Here is an 18,004-nt window from a genome sequence, read left to right on the forward strand (position 1 = left end):
CAGATTTTTATTGAAAATTTCCTGGTATTTCAAAGATTTTGTGCTTTGCTCTCACAACAAGGTTCCCAGGCCCATTAGAAGAAAAACAAATACAGACCCACAGCATCACACCCCCTCCTCTATACCTAATTATTGTTTCACACCAAATGCACATGGAGTGTTAATTTTTGTCTCTTCTGACAAAAAGAAAAATCAAACTAATGTCCAGGTAAGGCGTTTCAAAACCACCGGTTGCTACGTAACTATGGAGATGCCAAGATGCCTGTTTTTGCCAAAGTACTCCAAAAATGAGCCTTTACCACATCCTTCTTACTGTCTGTGCTAAAAATATAAATTTGAGTCCCTGTCCAAGATTATGTCACATCATAATGACACCAACATATATTAACGTATTGATATCAACAAATATTACTAATTAGAGGTTCCTGAAAACTTCTGTTACATTTTTCTAAAAGTTTTCTAAGGGATTCTAGTAACCAGTGATTAAAAAAATTATATTTCATAACTTGTTAGAAGCGAACAAAAGGTTAGATTTTTGAAAGCTTTTCAGTGTGAAATCCATTAAAATACTTTTTTTCAAGGTGTTTCGCACAAATGTTCGAACAGATGTGTCTGCGCCTGCTGCTCAGATGCTCCTCGCAGTTCCAGCAAAACACTACAAACGTACAAGTGTTTCCCGCAAAGCACATAGTAAACAGACACACTTTCCTATAAAAGCTTAAAGCCCAAACAAAACTGTCTTTTTCATCAGGAGGGGAGATTCTCCCGGTGAGCGTGTACAGTACCCAGAGCGGATTCCACACAGCACCACATTTGTTCTCCTAACAATCAAATAAGTTTCTCATTAGCTGACTTTATTTTTCCTCGTTCCCGCGGTTTTGCTGCAGTGGCCTGTTTCTCCCGACTTAACGAGAGGGAGCTAATTAGGCAATCACACCCATTACTCTTCCAGAAGAGTTAGAGCTAGCCCGGCTAATTAGGGCTGTAAAATCTAATCATCTCTGCGAAACAGCAGAGGGCTAACGAGCCCTTATTTAACGAACTAAATAACTTCAAGGGTGGAGAAGGGCTGCTGATGGTATTTCTTTATGAATTTGAAGGAGGGGAGCTCATGGTAATTGAGTCAGTAGTTTCAGCCTCGCAGTTGTTTGTTTGTTTATGAATCCTTGATTATTACAATTGCCAAGAATATATTGGTGCTAAATGAGCAAACGTATCATTCGTCCTCCCCCCACCCCTCCTTCACACTTAATCCCCTTCAGTCCCTCCTTTAAAAAAAAACAAAAAAAAAACTGCCGCCCTCTCCAAAAGCTCTGCACTCACCTGACCTATTTTTCCTGTCCAGAAAGAAGAGTGCTCGCTGGAGAGGAAAGCTGAGATATTGCTGTTGTTTTGCCTCCCCCTGTTCTAATTTGTTGTTCGTTAACGCTGCCCTCACACCTGAGCCATCGGGCGTCAGGGGAATACCGCCACAACACATGCTCGGCGCGGCTAAGCCGTTTCTCGGCTCGCCTGCTCCTCCGCTTGCCGCTCAACTCGCCGAGGAGAAGTTGAGTCGGGGTGAATTGAAAAATGACAACGTGGAGAGAGAGAGAGAGGGGCGAAAAAAATCAACAAGTATTCTCACGAAGAAAATCAACAAACAAACAAAAAAAAATACAAAAATAAATGACAGAGAGTGATGGGCAAGGCGTGTATGTCTGAGGCCACGTGGTGGGGTGCAGCTGTCTCAGGGAGCGCTGAGGTGAGGCCTTCCGCTTCAATGGAGCAGAACGAGGGTGGCGTTCACACGCACACACAAACACACACACACGTACACAAAAACAACGCACAGAACTTGTGCACAAACACATATGCTCACGCAGGTAAAGAGTAGCTTTTGACGGAGCAGCAGCGAGAACAGGACAGCTGCGTTCATCGGATAGCACAGGTCACTGCCTCATTAACACACACAAAAAAAAACACTCAAACGTGACAAATTCAAATCAGACAGAAAGTAGACACTCAGACTTGTTGCAGCTCACAAAACAGGGACGCTGTACAGTGATTCTTTTTGGAATGCATTCAGAGCAGTCCTGAAGGGATTATTTCAGGGATTCTCCGTTGTACACAGCTCTCCTGCTAACTTTATTTAACACATCCAGATATGTTCTGTGTCAATGCTAACGCTATAGCAGCTAATATGAACCGGTTAAGAAGAAAATAAAGTTAAATCTACTCCAAACTCCAGAACATCAAAGATTTTTATTTTTTTATTTTTTTTGTGAGGTATAAAACTGTTGTGACTTAATCACTGGACAGCTATTTACATTTCAAATGGAGTTAGGAGGCCTGCCATCATAAATGTACTGAGAACAGAAGAAGTGTTTCCTGAGGTGTCAACAGGCTAATTAATTTGACACACTATGACGCTCTTGTTATCAGTTCCTCTTCACTGATGATATAAAGGAAAGAGATTTAAAAGAAAAGCAAAAATATTTACATTTCTACGAAATAGCTCCATTTACTGGAAGAACTTTCTCTCTATTTACTTCACATAAATGGTGGTGCACTGACTTCTAACTCTGCTTCCCCAAGTAAATAATATCCTCCTTTGCTGTGAATACTTATGCTAAGACTTAAGATTCGTCAGCGTAGTGATATGTTTTCAGGATTGAAGTTGCTCTGAGACTGTAGGAGTTTGGTTTGGTCTTGGTCCCACTCTGGTTGGCTGTTATCTTTAGCTTCTTGGACCAACTAATCTTCATCTAAACCAAATGAATATATCCAGATGGTTATCTGATGTAGATAAGATTTTAACATGTGCACCAGATTAAATGACTTTGTGTTTAGCATTAGTTGGTCCTGGTGGCTGATGCTAACAGCTAGCCTAAAGTGGCTTTCTGCTGTCTTAAAACAACAACTCCAGTTTCAAACAGATAACATAACAGTTTATGTCGATGCTACTTTCTAAACTGTAAAACCTCCCTTTGGCGCTTATTCATAGAAAACACGATTACTATTTACTAAAGGTGGACCACAAATTATCTTCCTGAATGAAACAAGGACTGAGTATTGTAAATCTGGACAGAGTGAATTTATTATAGATATAAAGCAGCATAGAAAATAACCATAGCAAATGTGTGAATGCTAATTCACAGATTTTGACACGGACTTTTAGGTAAAAACAGTAATATTCTGGTCTTATTAAGAGTTTCACTTAGGAAGTGGCACTGCCTCCTGCTACATCAATTTCCATGGGAAAAAATGATCAGCTTGTCTCTAAATATTCAATGAAAACATGCCTGTATGAACCACTGTGATGTTTTACAAATTGGCATTTTTAAGACTGTTTCATAAGCCAACTGTTGTCTTCAGCTTTTTGGTAGATAATTGTTTTAGCTCCTTCAGTTAGCATCAATCAAAGTGTTTTGATTGTTGACGCTCAAGCTAATCTCTACGTTTACGGTGGCCGAGATTGATTTTCCACTCTCTTAAAACTACTCTAACCTCAAAATTGTCACAACAGTTCATGCAAATATCTTTTTATGAAGTTTTATCCTGTCACTCTGTTTGTACCGAGTGGTTATTTACAAAATCCAGAGATTATTTACTAGGGGAATGGAGGTAAGAGGCAGTGTTTTTCCTCTGGGAAGTTAACATTTAAACAGCTTACAGTGAGAGAAAGGAGCAATAAAAAACGATGATCTATGACAAAAGTATAAAAAAAAGCCCTTTTTTTCTTAACCCAACACCAGCAAACTTTTTTTTAAACTTGTTCCACTCAGAAATGTCCAGTCCAGAAATCTCGTCTCGTTTCACTTCAACATATCCCGCCCAATGTGTATTAAAGTCACCAGCTGACACATGTGGAGGTGAACTTTATTTATAAAGTACATTTATACAACTATAATTGACCTATGTTTTCTATAATTTAGAAAATTAACTACTGAAAGAATATATCAGAAAATAAGTATTTAAAAATGCTTCAGAGCAGAGAGATAAGAAAAAGAAAAAAAATGCTCCTTGAATATTTGGAAATAATTCAAATTTGTATCAAATGCTCCCAGAGGAGAGTCTTTATTGACGCGCATTAATGACTGACGTGTGGAACTGAAGCTCTCCCGATGTGTGTCCATTAGCTGTGTGATATAAAATATAAACTGTGTGAAGGCAAAAGTATTGCAACTGTTTCAGAGAACACATTTTATGGATCTTAGCACTGGCTCACTTTTATATAAGGCAGTTAATCTAACTGGAAGTGCTTTTACATGTTTTGTTCTCGCTACCACTCACACTGCCTCCAACCTCTAGTTCTTGTGTAAATAAATATTAGCTTCTGTGCAAATAACCGCCTGACGCAAGCAGGACTGAAGCTTAAAAGTTTATGAGTGCTGTGATGTTTTCGACATGGTTGTGATTGCTGTTAGCCTTAGCCTCAAGCTAATCTGCAGATGCCAAGAGTTGTTTACTGAAGGTAACGTATTGACTGCCTATAGCTTTCTTACACAATCTAATTTCATAAGCTATCCCTTCTAATCTTCATGCATGAACTCCAAATAAACACCTTACATTAAAAGCACGCAAGTTCTCCGCACACACACACTTCCAGCAGAGGCTGGACAGTAAATCTACAGGGCTTTTCTTTTTTCCTGACTGGCTTTATATCACACAAGCCGCAGCATCGCTCAGAGCTAGTTTATGACAGCAGGAGAAAGGCACACACTTAAGGCCAGTTGGTGTGTGTGTGTGTGTGTGTGTGCGTGTGTGTGTGTGTGTGTGATTGTCAAAACGCAGCAAACAATTTTCAGCCAACAGACACACTCTCGCATTCACCCCCAGACTGCAGCTGTAACCCAAACTGCTCATCACTTAAGACATCAGCACAACCGCACAAACACTGTTTGACCACACTTGAAGCCGAGCTCAACGGCTGCGTGATTGCTCCTGCACTTCATCCACTCGTAGCCCTGGAATATAATTTACAGCTGCTTCGCACCTTTTTTTTTTCCTTACACAGAACATTATACGGTCGCTGAAAACAAACAACAACCTGTGGCCTCCACTTTACGAGGCTCGCGAGGTTTACGTTCTCGCAGACGAAAACGGACATCAAAACCTGCTGGCATCTTGATTCTTGTGCCCTTTTTGGAACTGTGGATTTGTTTTTCCCCCGTGGCTCTTGTACCGGCGCTGAGTACCGTGTTTTGTGTCAGCAGTGATGATGAGGGAATCGTGTCACGGGTTCGAAGGGTGAGGTTTGCTTACCTGTCGATGATGACAGGGTCTGATGGGGTTTCGTTCCTGTTGCCGCAACTCTTCTTGTCACAGCACCGACTGCAGGTGAGGGGCAACAGAACAGCAGAGGGGGCAGATCAGGGAGAGGGGGGGGGAGTTAGTCAGTAAGATGTGAACAACAGAGAGAACAGAAAAAAAACAGATGCAACTCTAAGGGGAGATGGGAAGACATCTGTGGGTACAGGAAAGAGAAAATGGGGAGTAAGAGGGCGTGAGACTTTTTTGGGGAGTTCAAAAAAGGAGACGAGATGTGGATTTCACGGTAAGACCAGGGCTCGTTCTGTGGATCAGCGGAGTGATTTTCGGCAAAGTTTAGGGGGAGCGAGCTGCAGCGGGGCTAGATACAAACTTGAATTAGCCTCCAGGGCTCAGGTTAGCTCCATTTCTGTCAGACATCACACAACCAGACATCTTATGTTCTCTATTTTTCCTCGGCTCTCGTCGCCCTCCCTCTATCCCGCCCCTCTCTTTCTCTCTCTCTCTCATTTTGTGCTCTTTCTCTCTCTCTCAGAAGTGGGTCACAGAGTGGTCCCACTGGACCTGGGGAGCGGTGCATGCTGGGTAAAAAGGGGGCTGCATACTGATGTGACGAGTCCTCTCAGAATCATTTGACTGCAGCACGGTGTAACAGTGTAACGTCAACCCACCCCCTCCCACCCCCTCCCACCCCATCCCTGAAAGAAAAAGTATCACCACGTCTACCTTTATTCCTCTGTGTCTGAGTGTCTGCATGTCTGTGTCTACCTGCGCCTAACTACATGTGTGCTTCCACTCGGAGGAGTGTGTGGGAGGAGAAGGAGGAAGACAACTGAGAGGCTGACCCTCCCCCCCCTCCGCGCCTCAAGCCCCCCTCCATGCTTTCTCCAGTCCCTCAGGACCACAGGCTTGGAGAGCCAGATCAGATTTCTGATCTCCTCTGTTTCCTGCAGCATATGAAAACAAGTGGTCCAAATTGCCTCGTGTGATAACCAGGAAGCCGCTACACGCGCCGCCACCAGACGCTCTCTCTACACGCAACTCTTCCGAGCCGGACGCTCGCTTTGGGACGCCGCGGCGGGGCTTTTGCGTGGCGCCTTGTAATCGATGGGGCACACGACTTTTTTCGAGCGCGAGTGCGCAGCGGCGTTTCACGCAAAATCTGAGTCTGCACATAGCTCGGTGTCAGGACGAGGCAAACTGCCGAGTGTTACACGGGGGCCTGAGGAGGATGGGTTTGAGTAATGAGCTTTTCCTTGTCCTAATTAGCTGAACATGAGAGGGATCCACACACATGCATGCACGCGCAAAACAGAAATAGGCCAGGGCCCAGCTCTCTCCAACCCACTTTGAGGCAAATGATAAGATTTCTATCATAATTTAGCTATGCGCTTTGTTTTTTTTCTTTCTCTCAGTTGTGAAGTGACATAAATAAAGGCGTCGGTTTGAGTTTGGCTTACCTGCACATGATCTCGTGGGTTAACAGGACCCGGCACATCTCTGGATTTTTATCCTGACCCTCATAGACAATCGCCTAGAAGAGAGACGAGGAACAGAAAAGAATTCAGTTCCTACTTTTGTGGATGTTTGATGCAAGGGACACGTGTAGCTCATCATTTGTTCATTTTTGTGCATGTGTGAATATTTGTGGACAAATATTCACACATCTTTGTTGAGATGTGTAAAAACCCCTAAAATACATTCATTTTTTATTGGAGTACCATAATCTCACACTGAAAGATTTAGAGAAATCCAGCCTTTAAATTGAATGTGTTTATTAAATAAGAGAAAACAAATCATGATTTAAGCAGAATGATCATAGTGAGTTTTTCATAACTAAACAATTCCTTTGAAATACATTTTTAAAACGATTATTTGTACGTCCCTGTGATAAATTGATTGAAAAATATTAAATAATCTGTATATTTCAATTTGCCACATCTGACCTGACTTGACTTGGTATGTTGTCAAGTCTCCATAGCAACCATGTAACGACAACTATAGCACAACTAATGGTTATAGTTTATTGATATCAGAAAAAAGACCAATCCTTTGTCCTACCATCACAAATATAAACAGAAGCTGCAAGTATAACTGGAAATGTGTGATCTGGTCGAAGACGTTTCGTCTTGGAGGGTTTGGTGTTAAAAGAAGGATAAACAAGTAGAAAAGCCCAAATGCACCCTGTCACAAAAGATTATACTGTAATGCGGTGGGTCTGTTTCTCTTTCAAAGGTCTTTTTAGCCTTTTCAGAGTTCATTCGATTATGAAATATTTAAAATATGAGTGCATTTTAAGTAAGAATCTGCTGACCTGTGTCAAAAAAAAAAAAAAACAAACAAACAAAAAAAAACTGAAAATGGGTCATTATTGATTGTTTCGGCAAGTTAAATGATTCAGGACATTTGGCCAGATCAACACAGAAGTGCTTCACCAGACACAAAATCAGACGTCTTTCATCACCGTCTCAGCCCCCAGACCTACATCCTGTAGAAAACATTTGAAGGAAGCTGAAGATAAAACGCCGAAAAAGAAGACAACAAAGTCTGGATGATCTAGATCTAGTCAAAGATCTCCTCTCTCTGTATCTGTGAGAGGAGAAAGTTTGGACCTGTCCTACTGGAAAACGGTGTTCAAAAAAGCTTCATGAGCAGATGCACCACTAATGATGCGATTATTGTTTCAGGTCACATCGCTAATTTTTTCTATTTTTAGAGTGAGATTATGTTACTGCAGTAGAATATTAATACACGTTTTGTCTCTACGAGGGTTTCCAACATATTTGGCCATGTCGGTATATTTATATTGGGAGCCAAATATGCGATTGAATAGTTTTCCTTTAATATATTATTGTTATTCTGTCAGTGTCGTTTCCCTGCTTCCCTCCGTGCTTTTCCATTTCCTTTCCTTTCCGCCCATGTTATCTCTTTTTCTTTGGAAGTTTTACACTTTATCTGCCTCGTTTCTTGAACCAGATGCATTCTATCTTGACTTTAATTCAACAAAGCAACGGTGGAAGAAAATATTCCTTTCTCCTCCTTTTTGTAGAGTAAATAGGTGCTTGACACTGTGAGGCAACCAGACCAAACATAATCTTTGCCTAAGCTGCAAGGACAGAATGTGATAAAAAAAAAAAAAAACGATCTTTGTGATGCATGCTGTGCTGATGAAAAGTCAACCAAGACTTCAAGCCAAATAAAAAACAGAGGGATGTGTGTGTCTTTCATTTTGGTAGAAATGTTTGTCTATCTGGCAAACGCACGTATCGTGGGAATCCAGTCCTCCCGAACAGGAACGCTGTGTTCCGACAGAGACGGTAAGAGGGAAAATTGTTTGTGTGCGCACATATGTGTGTGTGTGTGTGTGTGTGTGTGTGCGTGTGCTTGTGTATGCGCCGCGTATGTGTTCGTACTTGCACGTATGTGTGTTTGCAGTGTACAGTGAGCAGTTGGACTGCCAGACTGGAGTATAGTGCACCATCTGGTCCATGCAGTACGCCGTCCAAAAATCTAGTCTGGTTACCCCACCAACCCCACTCAACATGCTCTCTAGGGCTTGATCACCCCTACAACTCCCCCCACACCCACCAACACACACACACACCAGGGCTGATAAACATGCATGCACACACATCATCTCCTCCTACTCTTTTCATTCTAAGACAAACTCTCTTCGAGCCTAATGGCACTAGAGGCGGAATTGGCAAAACAAAAGACCTGATATGAAAACAGTGTTGAGGGGGCTTTACTTTACTCCTCGCCGTCTAATTCAGCCCCACGAAGAATTCCCTCAGAGTGCGCCAGCTAACATGTGAACCACTCTGTTTTTTTGTTTGGGGTGTGTGTGTGTGTGTGTGTGTGCGTGTGTGTGTGTGTGTGTGTGTGTGTGTGCGTGTGTGTGTGTGTGTGTGTGTGTGATTGCAATGGCCGCAACAACACACTCCAGGATAGTTTGTTCTGTTTCACATTGAGGAAATGAGGGTCAAGGTCCTCAAAGAGTGAGCTGGCATGCATCACTGTCTCTCTCCAACACTGACACACAACCACGTCTGCGCCTCGCACAGATATTCACACACACCACACACACACACACACACGCACACACAATTTTATACATAAACCACCTCCTAAAAAATAAGCACATGCACACCATCCTCGCCTGCAGGCTGTTGTGGAGAGGAGTATGAGGACACATGTCCTCTACTTTTTCTGGGCCTCTGTAAATGTGTTCCACAGGTAAGACAGGTCGTTTATCAAGCTGGCTGGCCTGTACTGAAGTTAAGGGTCCCAGACACAGACTTTGCAGCTAGGCAGGGTGAGTGTGTGTGTTTCTGCGTGTGTGTGCATGTGTGGGAAGGGGGTGGGGGGGTAAACATCCAGATCAGCAGGACATATAAACTAGATTTTTGTTTTGTTTTTTGTTTTTTTTCTTATGTTTCTTTCCTAAAACCTGATGCAGGATTTCCTTCCTACCTGTTTAGTCATGGAGTCAATGAGCCGAACATATAAGTCCTGCTCTGTCCGGATTCCTTCAGAGAGAAAGAGAGAGAGAAAAGATTCAAATGGGGAAAAGTTTGACCCATTCAGACATAGTCATTCTGTTTCCTTTGCTCTTTCAAAAAATACAAAACAAAACAAAACAAAACAAAAAAAACACTCCAAACTGTCTTTAATAACTTTCAGTTTGAGCTGCAAAACAGTGAGTCCGGCTGAAACCAAAACGTTCATTTTCTAAATACAATACAAACAACCATAGCAGAAAAGATAGAATCAAAATGATTTGGGATTTTCTATGTTTGAAATAATTTCTTTCTTTTCCTTTTGGTATTTATTACATCAACACAACAGAATTAATAGAGAGCACTTTTTTTTTGAGTTAAATAGATGAGCAATATATTTATAAATGAAGGCAAATAAAATAAATAAAAGTCTTACCAAACAAAACAAATAAATGTAAATAAAACCAAAACATGTATCTTTAACGTTTCACAAGTTTTGATTTTCTGACTTCTCCCTCTCTCTCTATATATATATATATATATAGATATAAATATATATCTATATATATAAAAACAAAGCAAAACAAACAAACAAAAAACCCTCACCGTTACTGTAGAGGAGCTGAAGCCTATAATGAATGCCATTGTTGGTCTTTTCCCCCGTTGTTTCCTATAAAAACAGAAGCGAACACAGAGAGAGGCGGTCAGAGCAAACCCTCTCCTCCTCCTCCTTCTCCTCCTGGGACCCTTACAGCGGGAGCACCGCCTGATATTATTTTTAGATAAAAAATGGCGAGGCTCAAACTCTGATCAGAATCAAATCAGTTCGTTTTACAAAAAGCAAACACTGACAAGATTTGGGGAAAAAAATAAATACATTAATAAATAAATAAACAGGCTTAGACTGATTTGGCGGAAAGTTAATAACGCAGGCAGATTTATTTGGTTATATAATTTAAAAATTAAACAAAGGAGCTCGATTTTTTTGTTGTTTTGTGTTTTGAATAAAAGAAAAAAAAGTATAACTTTTATAAAAGCTACAAAAATACCGGATCTGTATTGTTTCTTTCTTTCTTTTCCAAATTTGCTTAAATCAGAATTTGCATTATTCTCTATTTTCAATGAGCCGCGGCGCAACCGTAAAGTCACTCAATAAATGAGCAGCAGATTTGGATCTTATTAATAACATACAAATCTAATAAAAGCTGATAATTAATAATTAACATTTTAATTTAAAAAAAAATCGTCAAATTATTGTGATCGGGGTGAAACCCGTAGTAGACGCACCAAGTAAAAAACTAATTCTGATGTTTTACTGATGCCACACTGAAGTTTAGAAAACACTGTGACTGGTGATATCTGCAAGCTTTAAGCTGTAAGAGGAAAACAAGCAAAAAAAAAAAAAAAAACATCCACCAGGAGCGGAAACTGAGAACCAAAGGTCCCAAACTGGACAAAGTAAATCCAAAGACGAATGCGGAATTGCTTCACATTTTATCAAAACATAATCAGCAGTAATAAGAGGTCTGTGGTGCTCTCGTAAGCCACAGCTAAAAATCACATCAGGGAAGCCTTCAAGGAAGAAATGATCCCTGCTGTGGGAGTCTGCCTACTTTGTTAACTCGCGTCTGGTAATTTATCACTTTGACTTAACGGCTTCATATACGTCGTGTCAGGAATCAGTGGCTCAGACGCGCGCGTCATTCCTTATTTCGGTTGGTTAATTTCTAAGCGGTTCATCCATTCTCAATTATGTTTTAATCACCTTTATATATATATATATATATATATATATATATATATATATATATATATATATATATATATATATATATATATATATATATATATATATATATATGAGAGAGAATTAAAAAAAATCTAAACTCACCTTTTCTTTCTCCACAAAGTCGACAAATGTGGTCCGTTCTATTTCCACCGGCTGACCCTGTCTGTCGTACAAAGCCAGGACGAAGTGGAAGAAGTTGGACTTGCGGAGGTTGGAGGGCGGCTGCTTCTCGAAGTGCGCCCGAGCGAGACCCACTCCGCTGCGGACACAGGCAAAATCAGCAATAAAATAAAATAAAATAAGGCTACACGGACGGCAGTGAAAAGAAATGCATCTAATAAAAGTACCAAAAAAAAAATAAAAATTAACACGCTAACTGATTCAGTTGCTTATTCCCCATGTCTATATCCAAACTTAAAATTGTTAGGTGACACGTGCACAATTTCATTTAATTAGTTCATTAAAATCGAACAGATAAATTGAGATGTTACATGTGAATCCAAGCAAAAAAGCAAAAAAAAAAAAGTTAAATATACCGATGTTAAATTATGACTGTCATAATTTGGACAAGACAGATGTAGGCCTGCTGTAAATACGCACCAGAAACTTCGAGATTTTAATTAAAAGCAAACAAAAATATAGCATTCTCGCAATGCATGCAAACTTTAAAAACCCGCGAGGAAAGCTGCTTCATCTCAACGCAAAAAATAATAATAATAAGAAGAAGAAGAAGAATAAATCACTGCGAACTGAGAGGTCCAAGCCCAAACTCAGAGCTGACTTTTTTTTCTTCTTTCTTTTGCACACTAAAAACTTTGGGGCCAAAGCCGCATTTAAACGCGTCATGCTGGAAAGTCTGTCAAACAGTTCTGAAACGCGTCTGAAACAAGTTGAATCCGAGGTGAAAAATAAATAAATAAACAAAAAACTTGAGATGCCAGCGGGACCTGAGGTTATCCCACCACTGCGTCCTCTGGGGACGCGTTCTGCCCCCAAAGTGAATCCGCCGCTCCGTCTTTAAACGCCGCACATCACAACGCGCTTTTCTCTCCACCCGCTGTGGTGCCAGAGCGGCGGAACGCGGCGCAGCGCCTCGTCCGCTTCGGGCTCACCTCTGGGCGGCTGTGTTGGCGTCCAGCACTCCGGCGCCCTGCATCCATGTCCGAACCGCGTTCATCCCGGCCACCATGGGCTCCTCTTTCATACTACTCCCACTCCTCTGGATGCTCTCGTGGATGCCAAACATCAAAACGCACCTTCACTCTCTCTCTCCCCCTCTCTCTCTCTCGTCCTCTCTCTCTCGCCTCTGTCTCTATCCTCCTTTTCCCTCTCTTCTCTGCCTCCCCTCCTCGCCTCTCGGCGTCTCCCTTTGATAGCGCTGTCACAGGAGCAAAGTGGCGTGGGTCTACTCCACTCGGTGTTTAGACGCGCGCGTTCCACTCAAAGTAAACAAAAGATGCGACATGTGGGGAAGAAAAAGGGGAGCTGTCAGCATCCAGGGTTAGCTGCTCCTCATGTTGAGGAAGAATGGGAGGCAGCAGCTGTGAAGAGGAGCGACGTGAGAGCGATGAAAGGGGGAAGCGCAGGATGAGAGTGCGCGCTGAGTCGGCGACAGTCCCCCCCCGCCTTTCCTCCTCGGATCAAGGTACAGCTGATAAAAACAAAAACAAAACAAAAAATAAACAAGCAAAACAATAAAAATGTCAGTTTTTGCAACAAACAGGGCCAAAGATGAAAGATGAAACAGGTTTCTCTCTTTGCTCCGTCGCTTTCAAAGCAAAAGTCCTCCTTCCGGCTCAGATGGATAAAACGGAAGATTAGCGCAATTAAGAAGGCGGTCCTGGGTATATCCGCCGCTCGGCTGCGCCCGCTCCGGCTCGGGTGATTTGCGCTCTTTTCGCTTCCCCTGAGGAATCACTTCGGACCATCTCTGGGATGCCAAACAGGAGAAACTATAGTAAGGCGAAGGAGGCGTGGTCTCTGGGAACGCCTCTCTCCCTCCCGAGCTCCGTTAATGACACGGGCAATCAGCATGTCCACCAACCCGACCGGGAGCGCGGCCCTGTCCCCGCCTCGCTCCGGCGCAACGTCCCGCCCCGGCCACTTAAGTCTCGAAGCCGTCCCGCGCACGCCCCGCCGCGAGTGCGTGAGTCTCGGTGGGTGCGCATGCATGCAGTGTTTTTTTTTTTTTTTTTTGTTTTTTTTTTGAGTGCACCTCCTCGCTTTGCAATTAATGTAGCTGTTCACGACAAAAAAAATCAAACACCGACTCACGGGGAGGACATCAATTTAAGCAGTTCTCACGCTGAGTCTGAAGTAAGGAGAAGACCCGGGGAGCTTGTTGGAACATCTTTTGCCTGCCGCGATTTCACTTCAGCTCACATAGGGATAGACAAGAAAAATAATAATAATAATAATTGAACAGATGTTTAACTGAGTATAAAAAAAATACTATTTTTTTCTTCTCTCGTTGTTTTCTAGAGGGAGGCGCATGCGTTGACGAGAGACTTGCGCCCAGATTCAATTGCGTTTAAGTGGGGGGTGTCAGTGCAGGATGAGAAGCTGACATTATGCACGCTTGTTCTTTGAAAACATAAAACAGAAACATTTCTTCAAATTCAATGTTGATTTTTGCTACTAGAGCTTCAATTAGCTGTGCTGAGCAGTCCAAGTTCTCAACTCTGGCAGATTAGGAGCTTAAGAAAGTTTCCATCGTGCCAACCGCTGCGCACAGTTTAGTTTTCTCTCTCTCTTTCTCAGTCGGTTGGTTTGAAATTAGATCTTACTAGATGCACTTCAATTCTTGAGGGAGTGTATGCTATAAATCCAGAATAAATATGAGGATTACATGCTAAACTGCGCTAGGCCGTGTTAAAAAAAAAGTGCTGAAAAAAACAAAAGATTAACAAAATTTGCATGTTCATAGAAGCGTAAAACTGTACAGTGGTTGACATCGTTTTGCTGTTTTTTTTTTTTTTTTGCACAGCTAAAAGCAGAGCGCAGAGAGGCTGTTCTCCTTGTCATCATTTCTCGCTGTTGGACTAAAACAAAATGATTTTTTTATTATTATTTCAATTTTAATTAAGGATTTTTGCTTGAAAATGTAGTCCTTAATAATGGTTAAAACTCTTTGTTGTGGTACATCCTGCACAAATATTTTGATTAGAACTTTATACAATGTGGTCTACCGTTTTTTTATGTTGTGTCCATTGAGGCTGATATATTTTATATGAGTGTTATAATGAATGAATGTCAACATAATGAACATTAAGAACTAATAAAAGCCCCTACGGTTCATAAACTGACTGTCACTGTCAAGTTTTTAACCAGCTTTAGCTAGTTTAGCAACAATGCTAATGCTAACGTAAAGCTGAACTTCTAAAATCTCAGACAGTAGATAAAACAATGGAATATTCTAGATGTAGATGTCAGCAATACATTCACATATAACAATACATATATTTTTTATATATATATGTAAAAAGTTTAATACTCGTTCGGTACCATTAGCTAGTTTAGCAACACAGTATGCTAGATCCAAAGTAGCTAGCAAGATCAACATTTTAACCCCAAAGCAGCTGTTGCTTGTAGGCAAAACACAAATGTGAAAAATGTTGAAATACTAACCTTTTAGAACAGGTGTAGGTCTTTCACTAGTTGTATCACTTAACCAGTACAGCACAAATGCTAAAGTGCTGTACTTTAGCACAGCACTAAAGTATGTGCTTCTCTTCTACATGGTTAAGAAGAAAGTTGGGCTTCTTAACCCTCAGACAGTTATTTCAATTTAATTAGTTGGGGTTATGAGTAAATGATTAACATAAATGTTGATTAAAATCTTTGAAATTTCATTAACCAGCTTTGTTTCTTCATAACATGGCAATACCAATATATATATTTTAAGGCTTTAACCATTTTGATCATTTTAGTGGTTAGGTTGGAATTTATTTTAGTTGCTAAACTCATGAATTTTCTACACAAAAAGTCAGAATAAAATCCATCAATATAAAAACGCCGACAGTTTGTTTTATTAGTGCATTAAAGTCACTTTTATATCATCAAATGAAATATTCTGGAGGTCATGCATCAGCTAAATTCAGCTAAATGTTAAAAGATGAAAACAGTAAGATTAGTTTCTACTGTATCAGATGAAAATCTAAAGACAGACTACTGACATCATTCAAGCTTTGTGATGACAGACTAAGAAAAAGTTCAAATGAAATAAAAATCAATTTTTCGGTGGGGTTCGCTTTAAAATTATGTTTGCAACTCAAGTGATGCGGCGATATTGCGCCTCTCTCCAGACTATACCGCCTCTACTCTCTGCGGAGTCTGACCAATAAATGCCATAAACGGTCAAGGTTAGACACCAAACCCCAGCAATCACCCCATCATTGTCTAGTCTGGAGCTGTTTATTTATGTCTCCTGCTGCGGGAGGAGAAATGTGAGCACCCTACCATTACACGATACAATAAATAGTGATAAATAAAAGCAACGGGGGATAAAATGTCTCTCTCTCTCGCACATTCACACACACACACACACACACGCACGCACACACACACACACACGCACACACACACACACTCTCTCTTTCCGACGCACACACATGCTACACAAGTCCAGAGCCATCCTTCAGCACATTTGTTTGATTGCGGCCCCGGCCTTCGCCAGGATCTGTCCGCCTGGGTCGACATGGACACTGCGGGCCTCTGGGGTGGCTTTATATTTAGATCCCCGAGCATCAACACAAACACACACACACACACACACACACACACACGCACACACACACACACACACACACACACAGACACCGTTAGTCCAAACATCACCGTCTCGGTGTCCAAAAGCGGAGATGTCAGAAGCCAGGCCCGATGTTTCAGCCATGTTAATGCAGCGATTCGCTAACTGCACGGCAGCCACACACGAGCCTTGCAGAATATAGATCTGATCATTAGCTCCATGCAGATATGTGCGCACCATTTTAACCATGTGCTGACCCGCCTGTGCGTAAAGGGAACACGGCGATGCGTGTTGGGGGCTTTTAAAAAGCGTTAAAACCTGAACGTGTTTACAGCAATTTATGAGAAAAGGCTTGCGAGCTTCAGCCCCCCCCTTCTCCTTCTGTACAGCCAGATGATGTCGTAAATCAAGTGGCTTGGTTGATATTACGCTCTGACCGAATTGAAACCTCGAAACATAATAATTGATTAAGGAAAAAAAAAAACAGTCAAGGATAGACCTTATGTCGAACAATATGCTCCGTAAGTGGTTACACAAAATACGTGGACTATATTAAGTTTTTATGTTTAACTACATTAGATAGAAATGATGTGTGGAAAATTCACAAATCTGCAGGACTGCAGAAAGAAATCAGGGCTTCAAAAGAACCTAAATATCTACGACAAATGTAAGAAATATTTGCAAGGGGGGAAAAACGAGTGACTTTACAAGCAGAACTCACCGAGGCAAAGTGAAGTTTGCAACGCTGAAACCTTTTCTTCAGGTCAAGCGCGCTAACTCACCCGTAACCGATGCGATGCTGTCACCTCGTGGGCGAAAAAGGCATTACAACAACTCGCTTTATTAACTTTAAAAAAAAAAAAAAAAAAAAAAAAAAAAGCATAATCGATTAAAGACGTGCAGATAGCGCCCACCTGTGCAGAGTGAGGCTTCTGGGCCAAGCAGCTGTTATGACCAGCTCATAAGGTCAGTTTGGGTTCATGTGGGTTTATTACAGAATGAAAAGAGAACTGGTCCTGTTGGCAGCAAGCTAGGCTGTTTGCTCACAAACATCAGTTTCAAGGTGCTGATGCTCCAGAAGTCAACCTGTAACCCAGAAAATAAAACACTACAAAGCTAAAGGCAGAACTTTACACATATGAATCAACCACTTGACCAAAAAAAAAAAAAAAACAAAAAAAAACACTTTAATCAAGACATCAGCCTAATCTGATGAAATAACAGGTGAAGAAATTAGGACAACTGCACATATCTTTCCCTTTAATGTGGCTAAAATTACACAATAAGCTCAACACATCAGGTACACATGACGAAAACAACATTTTGATTTAGGTTTGCCTTAATTAAACGTTAGAGATTTAGTCTGGTGTGCTGCCGACTGTTAAATTGAGAGCGAACATCATGATAAGATTGAAAAAAGAGCTGTCTAAGGTCTTCAGAAAGAAGACTGCAGTAGCTTTTTACTAGATTTAAATAGATCCAAAATAATTAAAATCAGACATTCAGACATATGGGGGGGGGGGGGAGTGCAAAACTGCAGGATTTTCAAAACAGAGAAGATCCCAATGTCTGGCTTCCTATGCAGACATTGAAAGCAAAACACAGTAAGCTAAAAACCCTAAAATGTTATCTCAGGTCCTATAACAGGCGGTTTCGATGTGAAAGTGCAGAAGTTTAACTTTGATGGGAGAGAAACCTTGGCTCTCTGAAAAACAC

General features: G+C 41.3%; 1 protein-coding gene across 2 annotated transcripts in view; it reads right to left on the reverse strand.

Annotated features, from left to right (window-relative positions):
- ebf1a (EBF transcription factor 1a) overlaps positions 1-14,862 on the reverse strand; it is a 78,300-nt gene extending 63,438 nt beyond the window's left edge. For both annotated transcript variants that reach the window (XM_088009724.1, XM_088009725.1), the window contains exons 1-6: positions 12,654-14,862; positions 11,644-11,800; positions 10,359-10,422; positions 9,727-9,782; positions 6,714-6,787; positions 5,248-5,316 (exon numbers count right to left, since the gene is read on the reverse strand). In XM_088009724.1, the coding sequence (XP_087865850.1) occupies positions 5,248-5,316; positions 6,714-6,787; positions 9,727-9,782; positions 10,359-10,422; positions 11,644-11,800; positions 12,654-12,787 (554 nt within the window). In that variant the 5' untranslated portion in view covers positions 12,788-14,862. The remainder of the gene's footprint in view (positions 1-5,247; positions 5,317-6,713; positions 6,788-9,726; positions 9,783-10,358; positions 10,423-11,643; positions 11,801-12,653) is intronic.
- Positions 14,863-18,004: the final 3,142 nt, after the last annotated feature.

The sequence above is a fragment of the Poecilia mexicana genome, unplaced genomic scaffold (assembly GCF_051168715.1).
Source record: "Poecilia mexicana isolate PSO_F unplaced genomic scaffold, ASM5116871v1 scaffold_10, whole genome shotgun sequence".
Taxonomy (NCBI): Eukaryota; Metazoa; Chordata; class Actinopteri; order Cyprinodontiformes; family Poeciliidae; genus Poecilia; species Poecilia mexicana.